Source organism: Oncorhynchus gorbuscha, linkage group LG10 (assembly GCF_021184085.1).
Source record: "Oncorhynchus gorbuscha isolate QuinsamMale2020 ecotype Even-year linkage group LG10, OgorEven_v1.0, whole genome shotgun sequence".
Taxonomy (NCBI): domain Eukaryota; kingdom Metazoa; phylum Chordata; class Actinopteri; order Salmoniformes; family Salmonidae; genus Oncorhynchus; species Oncorhynchus gorbuscha.
The window spans coordinates 97,521,228-97,541,605 of NC_060182.1; the positions used below are offsets into that span (position 1 = coordinate 97,521,228).

A 20,378-nucleotide genomic window follows, 5' to 3' on the forward strand; every position below is an offset into this window, starting at 1 on the left:
CACCCTAATTGACAAACAAACAAACCAAAGCAAAGGCAAAGTCTTCTCATTATTTGTTGATTTCAAAAAAGCTCAAAAACCTCAATTTGGCATGAGGGTCTGCTATACAAATTGATGGAAAGTGGTGTTGGGGGTAAAAACATGCGTCATTATAAAATCCATTCTGCAGCCTAGAGAGTCGAAGAAGAAGAGGAAGAAGAAGGCTGAGAACAGGTGGATCGAGGCAGGGTGATGTCATTGATGTTTGCGTATTCTCAAGGAACCGGGAATCAATTACTTTGGGAATCGACTCCCAGCCCTAATTTTACATTAAGACCAGAACATCAAGCATTTATACAGAAGTCCTCTTGACTCATCCCAGTGTCCTCACCATCTGTCCCTGACTCATCTTAGTGTCCTCACCAGCTGTTCCTGACTCATCCCATCCCAGTGTCCTCACTCAGCTGTTCCTCAACTGTTCCACCCCAGTGTCCTCACCAGCTGTTCCTAACTCATCCCAGTGTCCTCACCAGCTGTTCCCAACTCACCAACTCACCCCAATGTACTCACCAGCTGTTCCCAACTCACCCCAGTGTACTCACCAGCTGTTCCTGACTCATCCTCACCAGCTGTTCCTAACTTACCCCAGTGTCCTCACCAGCTGTTCCTGACTCATCCCGGTGTCCTCACCAGCTGTTCCTAACTCATCCCGGTGTCCTCACCAGCTGTTCCTGATTCATCCCAGTGTCCTCACCAGCTGTTCCTAACTCATCCCAGTGTCCTCACCAGCTGTTCCTGACTCATCCTCACCAGCTGTTCCTAACTCATCCCAGTGTCCTCCCCAGCTGTTCCCGACTCATCCCGGTGTCCTCACCAGCTGTTCCTGACTCATCCCAGTGTCCTCACCAGCTGTTCCTGACTCATCCTCACCAGCTGTTCCTAACTCATCCCAGTGTCCTCCCCAGCTGTTCCCGACTCATCCCGGTGTCCTCACCAGCTGTTCCTGACTCATCCCAGTGTCCTCACCAGCTGTTCCTGACTCACCCCAGTGTCCTCACCAGCTGTTCCTAACTCATCCCAGTGTACTCACCAGCTGTTCCTGACTCTCTAGCTGAATCACGGCCTGCCTGGCCAGCTCGTCTTTGGCCAGGAGAGCAGCCTGTCTCTCAGCCTCCAGCCTGGCTGCATCCTGCTCCACCCTCCTCCTCTCCTCTTCCAGACGGATAGCTCTCTCCAGCTGCTCCTGCAGTTCTGTTACAGACAGACAGACATTATATTCAAATACATATACATATATATATATACACATATATACACTGTTCAAAAAAATAAAGGGAACACTTAAACAACTCAGTGTAACTCCAAGTCAATCACACTTCTGTGAAATCAAACTGTTCACTTAGGAAGCAACACTGATTGACAATACATTTCACATGCTGTTGTGCAAATGGAATAGACAACAGGTGGAAATTATAGGCAATTAGCAAGACACCCCCAATAAAGGAGTGGTTCTGCAGGTGGGGACCACAGACCACTTCTCAGTTCCTATGCTTCCTGGCTGATGTTTTGGTCACTTTTGAATGCTGGCGGTGCTTTCGCTCTAGTGGTAGCATGAGACTGAGTCTACAACCCACCCAAGTGGCTCAGGTAGTGCAACTCATCCAGGATGGCACATCAATGCGAGCTGTGGCAAGAAGGTTTGCTGTGTCTGTCAGCGTAGTGTCCAGAGCATGGAGGCGCTACCAGGAGACAGGCCAGTACATCAGGAGACGTGGAGGAGGCCGTAGGAGGGCAACAACCCAGCAGCAGGACCGCTACCTCCGCCTTTGTGCAAGGAGGAGCAGGAGGAGCACTGCCAGAGCCCTGCAAAATGACCTCCAGCAGGCCACAAATGTGCATGTGCCTGCTCAAACGGTCAGAAACAGACTCCATGAGGGTGGTATGAGGGCTCGACGTCCACAGGTGGGGGCCCGACGATTTTCATTTGCCAGAGAACACCAAGTTTGGCAAATTCGCCACTGGCGCCTTGTGCTCTTCACAGATGAAAGCAGGTTCACACTGAGCACATGTGACAGGCGTGACAGAGTCTGGAGACGCCGTGGAGAACGTTCTGCTGCCTGCAACATCCTCCAGCATGACCGGTTTGGCGGTGGGTCAGTCATGGTGTGGGGTGGCATTTCTTTGGGGGTTCGCACAGCCCTCCATGTGCTCGCCAGACCCCTTGTGAGACCATATGCTGGTGCGGTTGGCCCTGGGTTCCTCCTAATGCAAGACAATGCTAGACCTCATGTGGCTGGAGTGTGTCAGCAGTTCCTGCAAGAGGAAGGCATTGATGCTATGGACTGGCCCGCCCGTTCCCCAGACCTGAATCCAATTGAGCACATCTGGGACATCATGTCTCGCTCCATCTACCAACGCCACGTTGCACCACAGACTGTCCAGGACTTGGCGGATGCTTTAGTCCAGGGCTGGGAGGAGATCCCTCAGGAGACCATCCGCCACCTCATCAGGAGCATGCCCAGGCGTTGTAGGGAGGTCATACAGGCACGTGGAGGCCACACACACTACTGAGCCTAATTTTTACTTGTTTTAAGGACATTACATCAAAGTTGGATCAGCCTGTAGTGTGGGGTACAGGAGGGTGAAGGTGGGGTACAGGAGGGTGAAGGTGGGGTAGGTGAGAGTGAAGGTGGGGTAGAGGAGGTAGGAGGGTGTAGGTGGGGTACAGGAGGGTGGAGGTGGGGTAAAAGGGTGGAGGTGGGGTAGCAAGGGTGGAGGTTGTAGGTTGAAGGTGGGGTACAGGAGATGGAGGTATAGTAAAAATATGTTTGGGTTCACTTTAAGGTTTACAGGAGGGTGAAGGTTTACCCAGGGGAAGTGGGGTAGGGAGAGTGAAGGTGGGGTAGAGGAGGGTGAAGTTGAGGTAGGATTATTCCTCTGTAATCAAAGGTAGGAGGGTGAAGGTGGGGTAGAGGAGGGTGAAGGTCAAGAGGAGGGTGAAGGTGGGGTAGAGGAGGGTGTAGGTGGGGTAGAGGATTTATCGAAGGTGGGGTAGAGGAGGGTGAAGGTGGGGTACATGAGGGTGTAGGTGGGGTAGGGTTAGGTGGGGTACAGGAGGGTGAAGGTGGGGTCAGGAGGGTGGTTGGGGTACAGGAGGGTGAGTTGGGGAAGGAGGGTGAAGTTGGGGTACAGGAGGGTGAATGTGGGTTATATGAGGGTGTAGGTGGGGTAGAGGAGGGTGAATGTGGGGTATATGAGGGTGTAGGTGGGGTAGAGGTGGTCTTGTATGGCTCAGTTGGTAAAAGAGTGACACTAGCAACACCAAGGTTGTAGGTTCAATTCCTACTGAGATTATATAGTAAAAAATATGTTTGTGTTCACTTTACCCTTTACCTTTGCCTTCCTTTAGGAATGATTAGGGAAGTGAAGGGGATTAAGACAACATGCTGCTGCCTTCCTAGGAATGATTAGATTATGAAGGAAGGGCGTCTCTGACACACCCTGCCTTCCTAGGAATGATTAGATTATGAAGGAAGGGCGTCTCTGACACACCCTGCCTTCCTATGAATTACATTTACATTTACATTTAAGTCATTTAGCAGACGCTCTTATCCAGAGCGACTTACAAATTGGTGCATTCACCTTATGACATCCAGTGGAACAGTCACTTTACAATAGTGCATCTAAATCTTAAGGGGGGTGAGAGGGATTACTTATCCTATCCTAGGTATTCCTTAAAGAGGTGGGGTTTCAGGTGTCTCCGGAAGGTGGTGATTGACTCCGCTGTCCTGGCGTCGTGAGGGAGTTTGAATGATTAGATTATGAAGGAAGGGCGTCTCTGACACACCCTGCCTTCCTATGAATGATTAGATTATGAAGGAAGGGCGTCTCTGACACACCCTGCCTTCCTAGGAATGATTAGATTATGAAGGAAGGGCGTCTCTGACACACCCTGCCTTCCTAGGAATGATTAGATTATGAAGGATGGAAGTCTGTCTGGAAATCTGTGGTGCACCCTACCTTCCTATATTACATGTCCTTACCTCTCTCTGCCTTCTTGGTTGTCTCCTCAAACTGGTACAGCCTCAGCATCAAGTCCTGCTTCTCTCTCTCCATCTGATCCTTCTCTTTCTCCATGGCCTCCCGTTTCTTCTTCTCATTCTCCAGCTGGGCCCTGAAAACAGGTGATTGGGACTTTTTATATTGGTGTATCGTCGCCCGGTTCGACTCCTGAGACACGGAAGCCACACAGTACAGACAGCAGTTCACAGATAAGGTGAAAGCGGGGTACAGGATGGTGAAGGTGGAGGGTGAAGATGAGGTACAGGAGGGTAAAGATGAGGTACAGTAGGGTGAAGATGGAGGGTGAAGATGAGGTACAGGAGGGTGAAGGTGGGGGTGCAGAAGGGTGAAGATGAGGTACAGGAGGGTGAACGTGGGGGTGCAGAAGGGTGAAGGTGAGGTACAGGTGGGTGAAGGTGGAGGGTGAAGATGAGGTACAGAAGGTGGGGGTGCAGAAGGGTGAAGATTAGGTACAGGAGGGTGAAGGTGGGGGTGCAGAAGGTGGGGGTGCAGAAGGGTGAAGGATGAGGTACAGGAGGGTAAGGATGAGGTACAGGAGGGTCAAGGCGGGGTACAGGAGGGTAAAGGCGGGGTACAGGAGGGTAAAGGTGGGGTACAGGAGGGTGAAGATGGGGTACAGGAGGGTGAAGATGGGGTACAGGAGGGTGAAGGTGGGGTACAGGAGGGCAAAGGTGGGGTACAGGAGGGCAAAGGTGGGGTACAGTAGGGTGAAGGTGGGGTACAGGAGGGTGAAGGTGAGGTACAGGAGGGTAAAGGTGAGGTACAGGAGGGTCAAGGTGAGGTACAGGAGGGTGAAGGTGGGGTACAGTAGGGTGAAGGTGGGGTACAGTAGGGTGAAGGTGGGGTACAGGAGGGTACAGGAGGGTGAAGGTGGGGTACAGGAGGGTGTAGGTGGGGTACAGTAGGGCGAAGGTGAGGCACAGGAGGGTAAAGGTGAGGCACAGGAGGGTCAAGGTGGGGTACTGGAGGGTGAAGGTGGGGTACAGGAGGGTAAAGGTGGGGTACAGGAGGGTGAAGGTGGGGTACAGGGTGAAGGTGGGGTACAGGAGGTGAGGTGGGGTACAGGAGGGTAAAGGTGAGGTACAGGAGGGTAAAGGTGAGGTACAGGAGGGTGAAGGTGGGGTACAGGAGGGTGAAGGTGGGGTACAGGAGGGTGGGGAGGAGGTGGGGTACAGGAGGGTGAAGATGGAGGGTGAAGGTGGGGTACAGAAGGGTGAAGGTGGGGTACAGTAGGGTGAAGGTGGGGTACAGGAGGGTGTAGGTGGGGTACAGGAGGGTGTAGGTGGGGTACAGGAGGGTGTAGGTGGGGTACAGTAGGGTGAAGGTGGGGTACAGTAGGGTGAAGGTGGGGTACAGTAGGGTGAAGGTGGGGTACAGTAGGGTGAAGGTGGGGTACAGTAGGGTGAAGGTGGGGTACAGGTACAGGAGAAGGGATTGTAACTTGTGAGAGACCGAAGACACACAGCACAGCCAGCAGTTCACAAGCATCATAAACACAATTATACAGTGAACGCCACATTACGCCACGTTGGATAATAAACTCGTAACACTTTAATGCTTGTTAGCTGTAAAGCTTTCATATAAAGGTTTGCTATAAAGCTGAGTGATGGAGCTGTAGAAATATAACCACTCTGAAATTCATAAACGGAGCTGTGTATTCCACAGGGTCCATGAGGTAGTAAATGCTATCTCTACATCAAATAATAGTGACCTACAGAGCCTTTGGAAAGTGTTCAGACCCCTGCTTCACTTTTCCCACATTTTGTTACATTACAGCCTTATTCTTAAATTGATGAAATAATGTTTTCCTTGTGAATCTGCACACAAAACCCCAAAATGACATCACAATACCCCATAATGACATCACAATACCCCATAATGACATCACAATACTTCATAATGACATCACAATACTTTATAATGACATCACAATACTTTATAATGACATCACAATACCCTATAATGACATCACAATACCCTATAATGACATCACAATACCCTATAATGACAAAGCATTGTTAATGTTGTAAAAAACAGGTTTTTCAAAAAAAAATCTTCAAATGTATGAAAAAAAAACTGCAGATACCTTATTTACATACACTACTGTTCAAAAGTTTGGGGTCACCTAGAAATGTCCTTGTTTTTCAAAGAAGAGCACATTTTTTGTCCATTAAAATAATATCATATTGATCAGAAATACAGTGTAGACATTGTTAATGTTGTAAATGACGATTGTAGCTGGAAACGGCAGATTTTTTTATGGAATATCTACATAGGCGTACAGGTGAAGGTGTGGTCCTGTGTACAGGTCTATACAGGTGAAGGTGTGGTCCTGTGTACAGGTGAAGGTGTGGTCCTGTGTACAGGTGAAGGTGTGGTCCTGTGTACAGGTGAAGGTGTGGTCCTGTGTACAGGTGAAGGTGTGGTCCTGTACAGGTGAAGGTGTGGTACAGGTGAAGGTGTGGTCCTGTGTACAGGTGAAGGTGTGGTCCTGTGTACAGGTGAAGTGTGGTCCTGTGTACCTGTGGTGTACAGGTGAAGGTGTGGTCCTGTGTACAGGTGAAGGTGTGGTCCTGTGTACAGGTGAAGGTGTGGTCCTGTGTACAGGTGAAGGTGTGGTCCTGTGTACAGGTGAAGGTGTGGTCCTGTGTACAGGTGAAGGTGTGGTCCTGTGTACAGGTGAAGGTGTGGTCCTGTGTACAGGTAAAGGTGTGGTCCTGTGTACAGGTGAAGTTGTGGTCCTGTGTACAGGTCTATACAGGTGAAGTTGTGGTCCTGTGTACAGTGTGGTCCTGTGTACAGGTGAAAGTGTGGTCCTGTGTACAGGTGAAGGTGTGGTCCTGTGTTGTGGTCCTGTGTACAGGTGAAGGTGTGGTCCTGTGTACAGGTGAAGGTGTGGTCCTGTGTACAGGTGAAGGTGTGGTCCTGTGTACAGGTGAAGGTGTGGTCCTGTGTACAGGTGAAGGTGTGGTCCTGTGTACAGGTGAAGGTGTGGTCCTGTGTACAGGTGAAGTCCTGTGTACAAGTGTGGTCCTGTGTACAGGTGAAGTGTGGTCCTGTGTACAGGTGAAGGTGTGGTCCTGTGTACAGGTGAAGGTGTGGTCCTGTGTACAGGTGAAGTTGTGGTCCTGTGTACAGGTGTGGTCCTGTGTACAGGTGAAGTTGTGGTCCTGTGTACAGGTCCTGACAGGTGAAGTGTGGTCCTGTGTACAGGTGAAGTTGTGGTCCTGTGTACAGGTGACAGGTGTGTGGTCCTGTGTACAGGTGAAGGTGTGGTCCTGTGTACAGGTGAAGGTGTGGTCCTGTGTACAGGTGAAGGTGTGGTCCTGTGTACAGGTGAAGTTGTGGTCCTGTGTACAGGTGAAGGTGTGGTCCTGTGTACAGGTGAAGGTGTGGTCCTGTGTACAGGTCTATACAGGTGAAGCTGTGGTCCTGTGTACAGGTGAAGGTGTGGTCCTGTGTACAGGTGAAGGTGTGGTCCTGTGTACAGGTCTATACAGGTGAAGTTGTGGTCCTGTGTACAGGTGAAGGTGTGGTCCTGTGTACAGGTCTATACAGGTGAAGGTGTGGTCCTGTGTACAGGTGAAGGTGTGGTCCTGTGTACAGGTGAAGGTGTGGTCCTGTGTACAGGTGAAGGTGTGGTCCTGTGTACAGGTGAAGGTGTGGTCCTGTGTACAGGTGAAGTTGTGGTCCTGTGTACAGGTGAAGGTGTGGTCCTGTGTACAGGTGAAGGTGTGGTCCTGTGTACAGGTGAAGGTGTGGTCCTGTGTACAGGTGAAGGTGTGGTCCTGTGTACAGGTGAAGGTGTGGTCCTGTGTACAGGTCTATACAGGTGAAGGTGTGGTCCTGTGTACAGGTGAAGGTGTGGTCCTGTGTACAGGTGAAGTTGTGGTCCTGTGTACAGGTGAAGGTGTGGTCCTGTGTACAGGTCTATACAGGTGAAGTTGTGGTCCTGTGTACAGGTGAAAGTGTGGTCCTGTGTACAGGTGAAGGTGTGGTCCTGTGTACAGGTGAAGGTGTGGTCCTGTGTACAGGTGAAGTTGTGGTCCTGTGTACAGGTCTATACAGGTGAAGTTGTGGTCCTGTGTACAGGTCTATACAGGTGAAAGTGTGGTCCTGTGTACAGGTGAAGTTGTGGTCCTGTGTACAGGTGAAGTTGTGGTCCTGTGTACAGGTGAAGTTGTGGTCCTGTACAGGTGAAGTTGTACAGGTGAAGTTGTGGTCCTGTGTACAGGTGTACAGGTGAAGTTGTGGTCCTGTGTACAGGTGAAGTTGTGGTCCTGTGTACAGGTGAAGTTGTGGTCCTGTGTACAGGTGAAGTTGTGGTCCTGTGTACAGGTGAAGTTGTGGTCCTGTGTACAGGTGAAGGTGTGGTCCTGTGTACAGGTGAAGGTGTGGTCCTGTGTACAGGTCTATACAGGTGAAGTTGTGGTCCTGTGTACAGGTGAAGGTGTGGTCCTGTGTACAGGTCTATACAGGTGAATGTGTGGTCCTGTGTACAGGTGAAGTTGTGGTCCTGTGTACAGGTGAAGGTGTGGTCCTGTGTACAGGTGAAGTTGTGGTCCTGTGTACAGGTGAAGGTGTGGTCCTGTGTACAGGTGAAGGTGTGGTCCTGTGTACAGGTGAAGGTGTGGTCCTGTGTACAGGTGAAGGTGTGGTCCTGTGTACAGGTGAAGGTGTGGTCCTGTGTACAGGTGAAGGTGTGGTCCTGTGTACAGGTGAAGGTGTGGTCCTGTGTACAGGTGAAGGTGTGGTCCTGTGTACAGGTGAAGGTGTGGTCCTGTGTACAGGTGAAGTTGTGGTCCTGTGTACAGGTGAAGGTGTGGTCCTGTGTACAGGTCTATACAGGTGAAGGTGTGGTCCTGTGTACAGGTGAAGGTGTGGTCCTGTGTACAGGTGAAGGTGTGGTCCTGTGTACAGGTGAAGGTGTGGTCCTGTGTACAGGTGAAGGTGTGGTCCTGTGTACAGGTGTGAAGGTGTGGTCCTGTGTACAGGTGAAGGTGTGGTCCTGTGTACAGGTGAAGGTGTGGTCCTGTGTACAGGTGAAGGTGTGGTCCTGTGTACAGGTGAAGGTGTGGTCCTGTGTACAGGTGAAGGTGTGGTCCTGTGTACAGGTGAAGGTGTGGTCCTGTGTACAGGTGAAGGTGTGGTCCTGTGTACAGGTGAAGGTGTGGTCCTGTGTACAGGTGAAGGTGTGTGGTCCTGTGTACAGGTGAAGGTGTGGTCCTGTCTCTTACCTTTCCATCTGTTTCTGGTGCTTCTCCTCCCTGGCCTTAGTCTTCATCTGCTGCACCTCGATGGTGTCTTGCTTCCTGCGTTTCATGTATAGTTCATGGTTCCCCATGCACAGAGCCAGGATACGCTTATTCATGCCCAGCCGAGGGGCGTAGAACACAAAATCCTGAGAATATATGTTGGGTTTTATTAAACCGCTCTCTCGCGCTCTCTCAGTCTCAATCTCAATCGCTCTCTCAGTCTCAATCTCAATCGCTCTCTCGCGGTCTCTCAGTCTCAACCGCTTTCTCACGCTCTCTCAGTCTCAATCGCTCTCAATCTCAATCGCTCTCTCAGTCTCAATCGCTCTCTCAGTCTCAATCGCTCTCAGTCTCAATCGCTCTCAAAATCTCAATCGCTCTCAAAATCTCAATCGCTCACAAAATCTCAATCGCTCTCAAAATCTCAATCGCTCTCAAAATCTCAATCGCTCTCAATCTCAATCGGTCTCAATCTCAGTCGCTCTCAATCTCAATCGCTCTCTCAATCTCAATCGCTCTCTCAATCTCAATCGCTCTCTCAATCTCAATCGCTCTCTCAATCTCAATCGCTCTCGCGCTCTCTCAGTCTCAATCGCTCTCTCAGTCCCAATCGCTCTCAATCTCAATCGCTCTCAATCTCAATAGCTCTCAATCTCAATAGCTCTCAATCTCAATAGCTCTCTCGCGCTCTCTCAGTCTCAATCGCTCTCAATCTCAATCGCTCTCAATCTCTCAATCTCAATCGCTCTCAATCTCAATCGCTCTCTGTCTCAATCGCTCTCTGTCCCAATCGCTCTCAATCTCAATAGCTCTCAATCTCAATAGCTCTCTCGCGCTCTCTCAGTCTCAATCGCTCTCAATCTCAATCGCTCTCTCAGTCTCAATCACCTTCTCAATCTCAATCGCTCTCAATCGCTCTCTCAGTCTCAATCGCTCTCTCAGTCTCAATCACCCTCTCAATCTCAATCGCTCTCAATCTCAATCGCTCTCTCGCGCTCTCTGTCTCAATCGCTCTCAATCTCAATCGCTCTCAATCTCAATAGCTCTCAATCTCAATCGCTCTCAATCTCAATCGCTCTCTCGCGCTCTCTGTCTCAATCGCTCTCAATCTCAATCGCTCTCAATCTCAATAGCTCTCAATCTCAATAGCTCTCAATCTCAATAGCTCTCTCGCGCTCTCTCAGTCTCAATCGCTCTCAATCTCAATCGCTTTCTCGCGCTCTCTCAGTCTCAATCGCTCTCAATCTCAATCGCTCTCAATCTCAATCGCTCTCTCAGTCTCAATCGCTCTCTCAAGCTCTCTCAATCTCAATCGCTCTCAATCTCAATCGCTCTCAATCTCAATCGCTCTCAATCTCAATAGCTCTCAATCTCAATAGCTCTCTCGCGCTCTCTCAGTCTCAATCGCTCTCAATCTCAATCGCTTTCTCGCGCTCTCTCAATCTCAATCGCTCTCAATCTCAATCGCTCTCTCAGTCTCAATCGCTCTCTCAGTCTCAATCGCTCTCTCGAGCTCTCTCAATCTCAATCGCTCTCTCAATCTCAATCGCTCTCTCGCGCTCTCTCAATCGCTCTCTCTCTCTCTCTCACACACACAGACACTTGTTTACACTCTCTCGGTCTCTGAAGTGGTGTACTGAACAAGACCTGAGGCTTACAGCAGTAACTTGACTGACATTAAAGGAATATCAGAGGACTCACGGGAGCTTTCTTATCAATGGGCTTGATGATGAACTTTTTATCATTGAATGAAATGTTCCTAATTTCACTCCAGGGAAACCCGATCTTTGGAGTCAGTCTGGAAGAGAGAACAAACGTGAACATTCAGCAGTTAAAAACAAGTGCAAATAAAGCGTTGTGACTCCTTTACGTACAACTAATATCATGATGTAATCAATACTGTTTAGAGGACTCAGGAGAACTAGGGTAACGACCTCCCCATAACATCCACAACCTGCCGGTCATGTAGAGTAGAGTAGAGTAGAGTAGAGTAGAGTAGAGTAGAGTAGAGTAGAGTAGAGTAGAGTAGAGTAGAGTAGAGTAGAGAACTAGGGTAACGACCTCCCCATAACATCCACAACCTGCCGGTCATGTAGAGTAGAGTAGAGTAGAGTAGAGTAGAGTAGAGTAGAGTAGAGTAGAGTAGAGTAGAGAACTAGGGTAACGACCTCCCCATAACATCCACAACCTGCCGGTCATGTAGAGTAGAGTAGAGTAGAGTAGAGTAGAGTAGAGTAGAGTAGAGTAGAGTAGAGTAGAGTAGAGTAGAGTAGAACTAGGGTAACTTCCTCCCCATAACATCCACAACCTGCCGGTCATGTAGAGGTAGAGTAGAGTAGAGTAGAGTAGAGTAGAGTAGAGTAGAGTAGAGTAGAGTAGAGTAGAGAACTAGGGTAACGACCTCCCCATAACATCCACAACCTGCCGGTCATGTAGAGTAGAGTAGAGTAGAGTAGAGTAGAGTAGAGTAGAGTAGAGTAGAGTAGAACTAGGGTAACTTCCTCCCCATAACATCCACAACCTGCCGGTCATGTAGAGGTAGAGTAGAGTAGAGTAGAGTAGAGTAGAGTAGAGTAGAGTAGAGTAGAACTAGGGTAACGACCTCCCCATAACATCCACAACCTGCCGGTCATGTAGAGTAGAGTAGAGTAGAGTAGAGTAGAGTAGAGTAGAACTAGGGTAACTTCCTCCCCATAACATCCACAACCTGCCGGTCATGTAGAGGTAGAGTAGAGTAGAGTAGAGTAGAGTAGAGTAGAGTAGAGTAGAGTAGAGTAGAGTAGAGTAGAACTAGGGTAACGACCTCCCCATAACATCCACAACCTGCCGGTCATGTAGAGGTAGAGGTAGAGGTAGAGGTAGAGGTAGAGGTAGAGGTAGAGGTAGAGGTAGAGGTAGAGGTAGAGCAGAGTAGAGGTAGAGTAGAGGTAGAGTAGAGCAGAGGTAGAGTAGAGTAGAGGTAGAGTGGAGTGGAGTAGAGGTAGAGTAGAGTACAGAAGAGGTAGATGTATAGTAGAGGTAGAGTGGAGTACAGAAGAGGTAGAGGTATAGAGGTAGAGTGGAGTAGAGTAGAGGTAGAGTAGAGTACAGAAGAGATAGAGGTATAGTAGAGGTAGAGTGGAGTAAAGAAGAGGTAGAGTAGAGTAGAGTAGAGTAGAGTAGAGTAGAGTAGAGTAGAGTAGAGTAGAGTAGAGTAGAGATAGAGTAGAGGGAGTAGAGGTAGAGTATAAGTAGAGTACAGTTAGCAGGCGTAGAGGTAGAGTAGAGTTAGAGGTAGAGTTATAGTAGAGGTAGAGTAGAGTACAGTTAGCAGGCGTAGAATAGAGGTAGAGTAGCGGTATAGTAGAGTAGAGGTAGAGTAGAGTAGAGGTAGAGGTAGAAGTAGAGGTAGAGTAGAGTAGAGGTAAAGTATAAGTAGAGGTAGAGTAGAGTACAGTTAGAAGTAGAGGTAGAGGTAGAGGTAGAGGTAGAGGTAGAGTAATAGTAGCGGTAGAGGTAGAGTATAAGTAGAGGTAGAGGTAGAGTAATAGTAGCGGTAGAGGTAGAGTATAAGTAGAGGTAGAGGTAGAGTAATAGTAGCGGTAGAGGTAGAGTATAAGTAGAGGTAGAGTAGAGGTAGAGTATAGGTAGAGGTAGAGTATAGGTAGAGTGGAGTAGAGTAGAGGTAGAGTATAACTAGAGGTAGAGGTAGAGTAATAGTAGCGGTAGAGGTAGAGTATAAGTAGAGGTAGAGGTAGAGTAATAGTAGCGGTAGAGGTAGAGTATAAGTAGAGGTAGAGGTAAAGTAATAGTAGCGGTAGAGGTAGAGTATAAGTAGAGGTAGAGTAATAGTAGCGGTAGAGGTAGAGTAATAGTAGCGGTAGAGGTAGAGTATAAGTAGAGGTAGAGGTAGAGTAATAGTAGAGGTAGAGGTAAAGTAATAGTAGCGGTAGAGGTAGAGTATAAGTAGAGGTAGAGGTAGAGTAATAGTAGCGGTAGAGGTAGAGTATAAGTAGAGGTAGAGGTAAAGTAATAGTAGCGGTAGAGGTAGAGTATAAGTAGAGGTAGAGGTAGAGTAATAGTAGCGGTAGAGTATAAGTAGAGGTAGAGTAGAGGTAGAGTATAAGTAGAGGTAGAGTAATAGTAGCGGTAGAGTATAAGTAGAGTAGAGGTAGAGTATAAGTAGAGGTAGAGGTAGAGTATAAGTAGAGGTAGAGGTAAAGTAATAGTAGAGGTAGAGGTAGAGTAATAGTAGCGATAGAGGTAGAGTATAAGTAGAGGTAGAGGTAGAGTATAAGTAGAGGTAGAGGTAGAGTATAAGTAGAGGTAGAGGTAGAGTATAAGTAGAGGTAGAGTATAAGTAGAGGTAGAGGTAGAGTAATAGTAGCGGTAGAGGTAGAGTATAAGTAGAGGTAGAGGTAGAGTAATAGTAGCGGTAGAGGTAGAGTATAAGTAGAGGTAGAGGTAGAGTAATAGTAGCGGTAGAGGTAGAGTATAAGTAGAGGTAGAGTAGAGGTAGAGTATAGGTAGAGGTAGAGTATAGGTAGAGTGGAGTAGAGTAGAGGTAGAGTATAACTAGAGGTAGAGGTAGAGTAATAGTAGCGGTAGAGGTAGAGTATAAGTAGAGGTAGAGGTAGAGTAATAGAGGTAGAGTATAAGTAGAGGTAGAGGTAAAGTAATAGTAGAGGTAGAGTATAAGTAGAGGTAGAGTAATAGTAGCGGTAGAGGTAGAGTAATAGTAGCGGTAGAGGTAGTGTATAAGTAGAGGTAGAGGTAGAGTAATAGTAGAGGTAGAGGTAAAGTAATAGTAGCGGTAGAGGTAGAGTATAAGTAGAGGTAGAGGTAGAGTAATAGTAGCGGTAGAGGTAGAGTATAAGTAGAGGTAGAGGTAAAGTAATAGTAGCGGTAGAGGTAGAGTATAAGTAGAGGTAGAGGTAGAGTAATAGTAGCGGTAGAGTATAAGTAGAGGTAGAGTAGAGGTAGAGTATAAGTAGAGGTAGAGTAATAGTAGCGGTAGAGTATAAGTAGAGTAGAGGTAGAGTATAAGTAGAGGTAGAGGTAGAGTATAAGTAGAGGTAGAGGTAAAGTAATAGTAGAGGTAGAGGTAGAGTAATAGTAGAGGTAGAGGTAGAGTAATAGTAGCGATAGAGGTAGAGTATAAGTAGAGGTAGAGGTAGAGTATAAGTAGAGGTAGAGGTAGAGTATAAGTAGAGGTAGAGTATAAGTAGAGGTAGAGGTAGAGTAATAGTAGCGGTAGAGGTAGAGTATAAGTAGAGGTAGAGGTAGAGTAATAGTAGCGGTAGAGGTAGAGTATAAGTAGAGGTAGAGGTAGAGTAATAGTAGCGGTAGAGGTAGAGTATAAGTAGAGGTAGAGGTAGAGGTAGAGTAATAGTAGCGGTAGAGGTAGAGTAATAGTAGCGGTAGAGGTAGAGTAGAGGTAGAGTATAGATAGAGGTAGAGTATAAGTAGAGTAGAGGTAGAGTATAGGTAGAGGTAGAGTATAGGTAGAGTGATGTAGAGTAGAGGTAGAGTATAAGTAGAGGTAGAGTAATAGTAGCGGTAGAGGTAGATGTTTACCTGTCGTTCTTCTCGTAGATGTTGAGTCCCAGGGCATCTACCCCCAGCCACAGCTCTGTCCCCTTCCTGTTCTTGATGTCAAAGAAGTTGACTCCATACATCTCCAAGTCCTGGGCGATCTTTAGATACTCCAGCATAGCATCCTCCCTGTTCACAAAGCATCAATGGAATCCTAACTGTAATTGGTGGAGAAAGGTCTGAATCCTAACTGTAATTGGTGGAGAAAGGTCTGAATCCTAACTGTAATTAGCGTTCACACTTACTTGAGCATAGCTCTGTGTTCCTCGTGCCAGGTCTGGATCCGCTTCTCCCACTGTTCTTTAGACAGCTTGTGTTGATCCAGCACTCTGAGAGAAGAAGAAGAAGAAGAAGAAGAAGAAGAAGAAGAAGAAGAAGAAGAAGACTTTATTAGTCCATTTTCTTTTCAGTCAGGAAATGTGTCTTCTGTTTATCACCTCTGAAAGACACACACACACACACACACACACACACACACACACACACACACACACACACACACACACACACACACACACACACACACACACACACACACACACACACACACACACACACACACACACACACACACAGTGCCTACGGAAACTATTCAGACTGACTTTTTCCATTATTGTTAAATGGATAAAAAAAAGATCCTCATCAATCTACACAATACCCCATAACGACATCACACTACCCCGTAACGACATCACACTACCCCGTAACGACATCACACTACCCCGTAACGACATCACACTACCCCGTAACGACATCACACTACCCCGTAACGACATCACACTACCCCGTAACGACATCACAATACCCCGTAACGACATCACACTACCCCGTAACGACATCACACTACCCCGTAACGACATCACACTACCCCGTAACGACATCACACTACCCCGTAACGACATCACAACAACCCGTAATGACATCACACTACCCCATAACGACATCACACTACCCCGTAACGACATCACACTACCCCGTAACGACATCACACTACGACATCACACTACCCCGTAACGACATCACACTACCCCGTAACGACATCACAATACCCCGTAACGACATCACAATACCCCATAATGACATCACACTACCCCGTAACGACATCACACTACCCCGTAACGACATCACACTACCCCGTAACGACATCACACTACCCCGTAACGACATCACACTACCCCGTAACGACATCACACTACCCCATAACGACATCACACTACCCCGTAACGACATCACACTACCCCGTAACGACATCACAATACCCCGTAACGACATCACAATACCCCATAATGACATCACACTACCCCGTAACGACATCACAATACCCCATAATGACATCACAATACCCCATAATGACATCACACTACCCCATAACGACATCACACTACCCCGTAACGACATCACAATACCCCATAATGACATCACAATACCCCATAATGACATCACACTACCCCGTAACGACATCACAATACCCCATAACGACATCACAATACCCCATAATGACATCACAATACCCCATAATGACATCACACTACCCCGTAACGACATCACAATACCCCATAATGACATCACACTACCCCATAACGACATCACACTACCCCGTAACGACATCACAATACCCCATAATGACATCACAATACCCCATAATGACATCACAATACCCCATAATGACATCACACTACCCCATAATGACATCACACTACCCCATAATGACATCACAATACCCCATAATTACAAAGTGAAAACAGGCTTTTAGAAATGGATGGAAATTTATTAGAACCCCCCCCCCCCCCCCCCCCCCCCCCAGAAATGCCTTATTTTCATAAGTATTCAGACACTCTGCTATGAGACTCGAAATTGAGCTCAGGTGTATCCTGTTTCCATTGATCATCTTTGAGGTATTTCTACTTGATTGGAGGTCACCTTTGGTAAATTCAATTGATTGGACATGATTTGGAAAGGCACCTTTCTATAGAAGGTCCCACAGTTGACAGTGTATGTCAGAGCAAAAAAACAAGCCATGAGGTGGAAGAAATTGTCCGTAGAGCTCCGAGACAGGATTATGTCGAGCCACAGACCTGGGGAAGGTTACCAAAACATTTCTGCAGCATTGAAGGTCCCCAAGAACACAGTGGCCTCCATCATTCTTAAATGGAAGAAGATTGGAACAACCAAGACTCTTCCGAGAGCTGGCCTCCTGGCCAAACTGAAAAATCGGATGAGAAGGTCCTTGGTCAGGGAGGTGAACACAAACCTGATGGTCACTCTGACAGAGCTCCAGAGTTCCTTTGTGGAGGCAACAGTAGTTCCTGTCAAGGCAGCAGCTACTCTTCCTGGGGTTTATTATGGATCCCCATTAGTTCCTGCCAAGGCAGCAGCTACTCTTCCTGGGGTTTATTATGGATCCCCATTAGTTCCTGCCGACTCTTCCTGGGGTCTATTATGGATCCCCATTAGTTCCTGCCGAGGCAGCAGCTACTCTTCCTGGGGTTTATTATGGATCCCCATTAGTTCCTGCCAAGGCAGCAGCTACTCTTCCTGGGGTTTATTAAAGATCCCCCATTAGTTCCTGCCAAGGCAGCAGCTACTCTTCCTGGGGTTTATTATGGATCCCCATTAGTTCCTGCCAAGGCAGCAGCTACTCTTCCTGGGGTTTATTATGGATCCACATTAGTTCCTGCCAAGGCAGCAGCTACTCTTCCTGGGGTTTATTATGGATCCACATTAGTTCCTGCCAAGGCAGCAGCTACTCTTCCTGGGTTTATTATGGATCCCCATTAGTTCCTAATTTTCCTAAGTCCCGCACCTGGCCACACGACTGAACAATAGTCAAGGTGCGACAAAACGAGGGCCTGTAGGACCTGCCTTGTTGATAGTGCTGTTAAGAAGGTAGAAACTAGGGCCTGTAGGACCTGCCTTGTTGATAGTGTTGTTATGAAGGTAGAAACTAGGGCCTGTAGGACCTGCCTTGTTGATAGTGTTGTTAAGAAGGTAGAAACTAGGGCCTGTAGGACCTGCCTTGTTGATAGTGTTGTTAAGAAGGTAGAAACTAGGGCCTGTAGGACCTGCCTTGTTTATAGTGCTGTTAAGAAGGTAGAAACTAGGGCCTGTAGGACCTGCCTTGTTGAGAATGTTGTTAAGAAGGTAGAAACTAGGGCCTGTAGGACCTGCCTTGTTGATAGTGTTGTTAAGAAGGTAGAAACTAGGGCCTGTAGGACCTGCCTTGTTGATAGTGTTGTTAAGAAGGTAGAAACTAGGGTCTGTAGGACCTGACTTGTTGATAGTGTTGTTAAGAAGGTAGAAACTAGGGCCTGTAGGACCTGCCTTGTTGATAGTGTTGTTAAGAAGGTAGAAACTAGGGCCTGTAGGACCTGCCTTGTTGATAGTGTTGTTAAGAAGGTAGAAACTAGGGCCTGTAGGACCTGTCTTGTTGATAGTGTTGTTAAGAAGGTAGAAACTAGGGCCTGTAGGACCTGCCTTGTTGATAGTGCTGTTAAGGTAGAAACTAGGGCCTGTAGGACCTGCCTTGTTGATAGTGCTGTTAAGGTAGAAACTAGGGCCTGTAGGACCTGCCTTGTTGATAGTGTTGTTAAGAAGGTAGAAACTAGGGCCTGTAGGACCTGCCTTGTTGATAGTGTTGTTAAGAAGGTAGAAACTAGGGCCTGTAGGACCTGCCTTGTTGATAGTGTTGTTAAGAAGGTAGAAACTAGGGTCTGTAGGACCTGCCTTGTTGATAGTGTTGTTAAGAAGGTAGAAACTAGGGCCTGTAGGACCTGCCTTGTTGATAGTGTTGTTAAGAAGGTAGAAACTAGGGCCTGTAGGACCTGCCTTGTTGATATTGTTGTTAAGAAGGTAGAAACTAGGGTCTGTAGGACCTGCCTTGTTGATAGTGTTGTTAAGAAGGTAGAAACTAGGGCCTGTAGGACCTGCCTTGTTGATAGTGTTGTTAAGAAGGTAGAAACTAGGGCCTGTAGGACCTGCCTTGTTGATAGTGTTGTTAAGAAGGTAGAAACTAGGGCCTGTAGGACCTAATCACTACATCCGATAGATCTGGATACTGCTTTCAAGCACATTTCTGCAGCATTAGTGTGCTGTTTCCTGTGCTGTTTGTAACTACCCTGGTAGGTTGACTGACATCCTGAACCAGGTTGCAGGTACTGGTTACAGTTTGAAGTTTTTTCTTGAGTGGGCAGCTTGACGAGAGCCAGTCAATATTTAAAAATCACCCAGAAAATATACTTCTCTGTTGATATCACATACGGTACTGTAGGTTTCGTGAGGCTGTGTAATGCACACCAACATCAAGCACATGTCTTACTGTAATATAACACCTTACCTCAAGCACAGACAGCATGTCGTAAATATACCACATCATACACCTGTTGCTTATGATGCTAATTTTGCCATAAAATAACAGGAAGTGAGAACACTTGAGTTTGTAGTTGGGGTCTTGGTATTATATATGTATTATATATATGGGTATTAATTATGTAGTGAACAAGTCATACAGCCGCCATCTGGAGGTTCATCCACCCCCTTGCTCCATCTGGAGGTTCATCCACCCTCTTCTCCATCTGGAGGTTCATCCACCCTCTTCTCCATCTGGAGGTTCATCCACCCCCTGCTCCATCTGGAGGTTCACCCCCCCTGCTGTTTTTCCATCTGGAGGTTCCCCCCCCCTGCTGTTTCTCCATCTGGGAGGTTCACCCCCCTGCTGTTTCTCCATCTGGGAGGTTCACCCCCCTGCTGTTTTTCCATCTGGAGGTTCACCCCCCTGCTGTTTCTCCATCTGGGAGGTTCACCCCCCTGCTGTTTCTCCATCTGGGAGGTTCACCCCCCCCCTGTTTCTCCATCTGGAGGTTCACCCACCCCTGCTCCATCTGGGAGGTTCACCCCCCCTGCTGTTTCTCCATCTGGGAGGTTCACCCCCCCCTGCTGTTTCTCCATCTGGAGGTTCACCCCCCTGCTGTTTCTCCATCTGGAGGTTCACCCCCCCTGCTGTTTCTCCATCTGGAGGTTCACCCCCCCCCCTGCTGTTTCTCCATCTGGAGGTTCACCCACCCCTTCTCCATCTGGAGGTTCACCCCCCCTGCTGTTTCTCCATCTGGGAGGTTCACCCACCCCTGCTGTTTCTCCATCTGGGAGGTTCACCCACCCCTGCTGTTTCTCCATCTGGGAGGTTCACCCCCCTGCTGTTTCTCCATCTGGGAGGTTCACCCCCCCTGCTGTTTCTCCATCTGGAGGTTCACCCACCCCTGCTGTTTCTCCATCTGGAGGTTCACCCCCCTGCTGTTTCTCCATCTGGAGGTTCACCCACCCCCTGCTCCATCTGGAGGTTCACCCCCCCCCCCCTGCTGTTTCTCCATCTGGGAGGTTCACCCACCCCTGCTGTTTCTCCATCTGGGAGGTTCACGCACCCCTGCTGTTTCTCCATCTGGAGGTTCACCCCCCCTGCTGTTTTTCCATCTGGAGGTTCACCCCCCCCCCTGC

At 48.0% G+C, this 20,378-nt stretch overlaps 2 protein-coding genes across 10 annotated transcripts in view; one reads left to right on the forward strand and one right to left on the reverse strand.

Moving 5' to 3' along the window:
- The window catches only part of LOC124046819 (dynactin subunit 1-like), an 808,447-nt gene that overhangs the window by 118,997 nt on the left and 669,072 nt on the right, over positions 1–20,378 (forward strand). The gene's annotated exons all lie outside the window — the stretch shown is intronic.
- LOC124046823 (ezrin-like) overlaps positions 1–20,378 on the reverse strand; it is a 39,243-nt gene that overhangs the window by 2,927 nt on the left and 15,938 nt on the right. The window contains exons 6-11 of the mRNA XM_046367594.1: positions 15,137–15,220; positions 14,874–15,020; positions 11,019–11,115; positions 9,300–9,463; positions 4,023–4,153; positions 1,070–1,230 (exon numbers count right to left, since the gene is read on the reverse strand). Coding sequence (XP_046223550.1) covers positions 1,070–1,230; positions 4,023–4,153; positions 9,300–9,463; positions 11,019–11,115; positions 14,874–15,020; positions 15,137–15,220 — 784 coding nt within the window. The remainder of the gene's footprint in view (positions 1–1,069; positions 1,231–4,022; positions 4,154–9,299; positions 9,464–11,018; positions 11,116–14,873; positions 15,021–15,136; positions 15,221–20,378) is intronic.